This window comes from Belonocnema kinseyi, chromosome 6 (assembly GCF_010883055.1).
Source record: "Belonocnema kinseyi isolate 2016_QV_RU_SX_M_011 chromosome 6, B_treatae_v1, whole genome shotgun sequence".
In the NCBI taxonomy this organism is placed as follows: domain Eukaryota; kingdom Metazoa; phylum Arthropoda; class Insecta; order Hymenoptera; family Cynipidae; genus Belonocnema; species Belonocnema kinseyi.
In genome coordinates, this window is record NC_046662.1 from 104,215,618 (window position 1) to 104,221,311 (window position 5,694).

At 29.9% G+C, this 5,694-nt stretch overlaps 1 protein-coding gene across 2 annotated transcripts in view; it reads left to right on the forward strand.

Annotated features, from left to right (window-relative positions):
* Positions 1 to 5,059: 5,059 nt before the first annotated feature.
* The window catches only part of LOC117175663 (amyloid protein-binding protein 2), a 58,480-nt gene continuing 57,845 nt past the window's right edge, over positions 5,060 to 5,694 (forward strand). For both annotated transcript variants that reach the window (XR_004467471.1, XM_033365389.1), the window contains exon 1: positions 5,060 to 5,420. Coding sequence is in view for 1 of the 2 variants with exons in the window: in XM_033365389.1 (XP_033221280.1) it covers positions 5,274 to 5,420 (147 nt within the window). In the remaining variant the exon portion in view is untranslated. The remainder of the gene's footprint in view (positions 5,421 to 5,694) is intronic.

Sequence of the window (5,694 nt, forward strand, 5' to 3'; positions counted from 1 at the left end):
AAAGTTTTCCTACTTTAAAAGCTTGCACTAAAATAACAACAATGGATGGAATGCGATGCATTACTCCTGAATGTAAATATCAGATTATGGCAGCTGCTCCCAAAAATTTAATTTCTTTTATGTGCTAGAATCTAAAGAAAGTGTTAAATCCTGACAAAAAGCCATCTTAAGAGAAAATTTTGTTGTAAAATCCGAATGCGGCATGCGCGAGACATTTTTTTTATATACAACATATTTTGTGGTAGCGATACACGATTTCAGAGGATGGAGTCACTGTTCTGGAGGTATCAATAATTGATTGTCGTTTAATTTAATAGTCTTAATATTATTGTTGTTTATATAATAATTGGCAATTAATGTTTTAATATTTTTGTTCGAATTATTTGTGAGATATAAAATAATATCTTTACATATAAATATCTTTATTTCAAACAAAAAAATTACGCAAAAATATATAATTCGCGTAAGTACAGTGTGCATATTTTAATGAAAAATATGAAACGTTTCATATTTATCTGAAACAATATTTGGCTTTTTAAATATTCTTTCGTAGGATTGTAAAAAAAATAATAAAAACTATATATTTGAATAAAAATTATAAAAGATTTTATCTTAAACTGAAAATATATTTTAAAATTATTTTGTAGAAATATTAAAAATTAAATAAAGAATAAGTATTTTGATAACAGGGTGGCCGTTTTAATCGAAGAAAAAAATTCCCGGCTTATGCTCGGTTCTGAAACATTTTATATTATATTATTTTAAACAATTTTAAGCTAGAAACGTTAAAAATTGAAAAATTAAATTAAAAAAAACTTAAATTATAAGTTAAATTATTTTAATTTTAAATAGAAACACCTTATTAAATCTTTTTGAATATTCTCTTTAAAAAAATTTCTAAAATGAAAAATTATTTAAAATTTTTGTAAGAATCTTAAGAACATGTTTTTATTCTTTTAAAGCCTTTTTATTTTAGACTGAAACAATATTTTATAAAAAATGCATTATTTTAAAGTTATTTTTATATTGAAAATGATTTATAAATTTTAAATGAGAAGCTTACATTTTTTAAATGACTAAGACTTTCGAATTGAAAACGTTTAATTTTTTACGTTAAAATCTGGAAATTCTTAAATTTTGAACGGAGTTCGAATCGTTTTTTTTTGTTTTAAATAAATTATTGTTTCCTTTTAATACTTAAAGCTATTTGAAACATTATTTAATTAAATTTAATTTAAAAAGCTGTTGAAATCAAACATGGAGAGAACTTTTTTTCTCTAAAAATTTGTAAAATGCCCGGTCAAAAAATAAATTCACTTTCATTTCTCTATTTTTCAGATTTCCCGGGCCAGCGGCTACTCTGAATAATAAATATGGAACATCTCATCTTAAACTCAAACGATATCTTCATTAAAAAATATCTGGCGTAGAAATAAAAATAATTATATAAACGCTGTATTTTATAAAAGTCTTCCGTAGAAATATGAAAAAATAATCAAGCACTGTATTATAATAAACAATATTGAATATCTTATATTAAATTGAAACTATTATTTTATTTTCTTAAATTCTTTCATGTAATTATAAAAAATGGAATAACAACTGTATATATTTTTATGAGAAATATAGAATATGTTATCTTAAACTGAAGCGATATCTTTATTTTTTAAATTCTTTCATAAAAAGATTTAAAAAAACAAATAAAAACTATACCTTCTTAATTTATTTATTTAAATTTAAGTTTTTTAAGATAATCAATCTTTCAATTAATTGATTAATTCGTTTATTCCAATGAATCATCTGTTATTGTATTAGGGCTACTGTTGCTTATGAATTATTAATTTATACCAACATCTGACATTGTTAATTCTTATTATTTTTTAAAAAATAAATTTGTTGTTTCACCATGCTTTTTTCAAACTTATTTTTCACAAAACTACTTTATATAGATTTGATATACGTATTTGGAATTCAAGAATAAAATTTGGTATAATTATGAGTTTCATTTTGTTTCTCGAGTTGAAAAACACTTTAAATTTAGTTTCTCCAAGTTACGATTGAAACCTATCACAAGTTCCCGCAGCTAGAAAAGAATATTTTAACGATTTTTTTCACTTACTATTACTCTCATATTTAACAAGATATGGAGTTTTAATTATGCTATGCATAAAACCGATTGTCATTACGAATAATATAAATTATATTAATTTCGAACTAATTTTGCCTATTTCAGCCATGTAAAAACAGGCTGGAAAGACTCCCAGCGCCATCTGCGCCGCACGCTTCACTTAGCCCACTATCGAACCAACGCTAACGTACAGTCGTTGTAGGGGACTGGTATACATATGAGGTCATTATTTCTTTTTATGATAGAGTTCTAAAGCTTCAAGGTAAAAAATAACATGCTGGTAAATGGGATCTCAAATACAGCGATACGCCATCTGGTGGCTAAATTTGGCACTGAAATAACGGGGTCGTGTTTAAAAGGCTATGTGCTATTCCGGTGATATTCATAGTAGAATATAAATATATTTTTTTAATGCTACGATTTAAATCATCAAAAAATAAAAATGTTCGATAATACAGAAATAGACGATCTAGGTGCGAAATTCGGTCAGAGAAGAAAAGTAAAAGATTTTTCTCTGTTTTCGGATGTTCAAACAAGGCTAGAAAAAACCTAGATGTTAGGTTTCATCAATTTCTCTTGCCTAAAAAAGGTTTTGTTAAAGTGATTCTAGAGCAAAATATATTTTCTAATATTATGAATTTATAAATACTTTAGATATACCATTTGAGTCATCTTGATTGTCCATGATTTTATTTTATAAGCTCAAAAATTTGATAGGTACTAATTACAAGTTCTCTAAAATACATGAAGCAAAGTCGTTTTTATTGGGCATGCTCGATTATGATCTGAAAATGTATTTTTTGTAGGTTTCAGTGCAGGGAAAAGGGACTTAAAAGTGGTACCGCAAACTGGGCGATTGTAAAGAAAAAGCTATGAGCTTTATGCTCGTTTGATCATGCGGCTGCTTTACATAAAATAATATGTTTCCAGCGTGTAACACCTTTTCTCCTTTCGCAAAATTTCTGCACGAAGGAGTGGATAAAGTAAATTTACAAATTTCATCACTGCTGAGCGACATCTTTGACATACTAAGCACGAAAAACGCTTAAAATTCACTAACAATACAATGTATCAGTTGCAAAGTGACCCCGTTGTCGCCGGCCATCTTTGTTTAAACCCCTCTTCTGATGTCATGATTTCAGATCCCAAAAGTTTCAAAATCTTCAGATTAGAAAATGATACTTTTTTTTTAACATGTTATAAATTAAACTACTTAACAAACAATAAAACTGATTTTTTAAAACCTAAAATTGTAATATTAGCGTATTGAATATAAATATAAATTTAAATATTACTAAATACTTTAAAAGCCATTAATTAATATTCTGTACAAGTATAATGCAAATATAATCAAATAATTCATACATATATATTTAAAGGCCTGATAATACTTATGTAATATTTTTCATTACTTAATTTTTTTTTATTTAATATGTCGGCTATAAAGAAATTTTGATATTAAATTTCGATAAGAAATAACTTTATTCGTAGTTTTATTTTTATGAAACTTTCATTATTGTCATTCATAGTTTTTGGAAATAAATCTACAGTATTATAAGGTTTAAAGATTAAGAAAACATTGGTGAAGGTAAAATTCTCTCTAAATTCTCAAGTTGTCTTAAAATGACGGTCACAATCGCGAGAACGTGACCGGATTTTAAATGTCCGAGAAATTTAGCACTCTACGTCGCCCTCATGACTCTCATAACAGCAGTTTTCATGACGTCACGCCAGTACTTCCAGTAATCCCAGTCAATTCTCGAACACAGCCCTGGAGTGAACCAGTCACTGGCAGAGCTAGTGGCAAAGTGAGAGGGACAGACTAGGAGTTTAGCGGGATCAGCGATCTCTCTCTTGCAGAAATCTGATTAAATGTTTGTCGCTCCATGACCAATTACTTTGCTGCGCGTGAGAGATAGCTTGGATAGCTTAACCCCCAGTATTCCTTTCTCTCTCACTCAGAATCATAAAACCGGCCACAATTTTTTTACCGCGAGGCTGGCTCACGTTGTGCCCACACTAATGTAGGGGGGGGGGGGTACTTATAGATTGCGGTAAAATGTGAGATCAGCGTCAGCTAGGGGACGTAGCAAGAACTATTGTCTACAGCAACGACCCCCTACCCTTCTCACCTAAATTTGTAGGTTATGTTGACTTCTCTTTCTAAAATAAATACATAAATAATAATAACCAATAAAACAAACCAAAAATTGAACAAAATAAATCTATCATCGATCAAATGCAATAAAATGTTTAAGTCTGTTGCAATCGATCTATCATAGAAAGATACCAACTTACTTTAACATTTGATTTTTCGTTCTATCAGAACGATTCCAAAAGGCTTTAACATTTTATTACATTTGATCGATTTGATTTGGTTCCATTTGTAGTTTGGGTTATCGGTGATAATCCATTGTGAATCCAAGTTCATCACGCAAAGAAAATATAATTCTTACAGCTACAGTGCACTTGAGCAGACGTGATCAGACGATAGAACTTCTATCGCCTGCTCAAGTTCATTTCGAATTCTGAATTCACACAAGCGCCACCTAGGGGGCGTAGCAATTACTATAATCCGTTTACCACTTTTCGATCGGAGTGGGCACACCGTGGGCTGGCTCGAGGTGTATATCCTCTAACGGTGATGCCAATGTGGGCGCCTTGTCTATATATATAAATTGTATTTACTAATATTTTTTTGGTAAAATATAAGTTTGGTAACCTAAGGTGCCCTGGTTTTTCAAATGCAATGAAAACAAACTGTTATATAGAAAATATGTGTTATAAATTTTCTGTTAAACTAATAACCTTTTGAAATAACTATTTTTTAAAATAAAATAAATTGTATTTAAGCAATTTCGAAATCCGCCTCAAATGTGGCCAAAGAGCGCGCGACCGCGGCGCAGAAGTTGAAGGCACCCACCCACATTGGCATCACTGCTAACTTCAGTCTGTTTCAGTTGCAGTTGTGGTTTATCGTCAATGTCAATGGGTCGTTAAAAAATGGTGTAAATGATAATATGGTCGTTTTTTCTTATGGACGACGTTTTTGAGGTTTTTTGCGAATGATTAATCGACGTTGGGGGAAGTGAGCGAAGTGTGGTTGGAAGTGTGTGAGCACCCCTGAAACGAAGACCCTACGAAAATGGCAGAAAAAGTTGCTGTATCTCCAGCGTTTTCTACAAAGAGTTTATACGAATTGAGTATGATCGCTGTCGCAAATAAATTTATAACTTTCAAAAGTCATCTTTCTTATCTGCCAGAGAAAGTACTTTTTGATTTATACTATCAGGTAAATTTTAAAGGTTATTCTAAAATCGTGTGTAACTGTTGTCTTTTCTCACATGTATTCACCTGGTTCTTATATTGATAAAAAATTCGTGATTGTTTATCTTTGCCAAAACAACCTCAACTATCATTCGTGTTTGTACGCAGTTTTACACTTTTATCAATTCCTGTTTTTTTTGTGTGCAAGAATTACGCGGTATGCTTTCACATTGTCAATACGACTTATTTTTAAATTGAGCTCCATAAAATTACTTCTTGCCTTATATGAGTCATTTTTT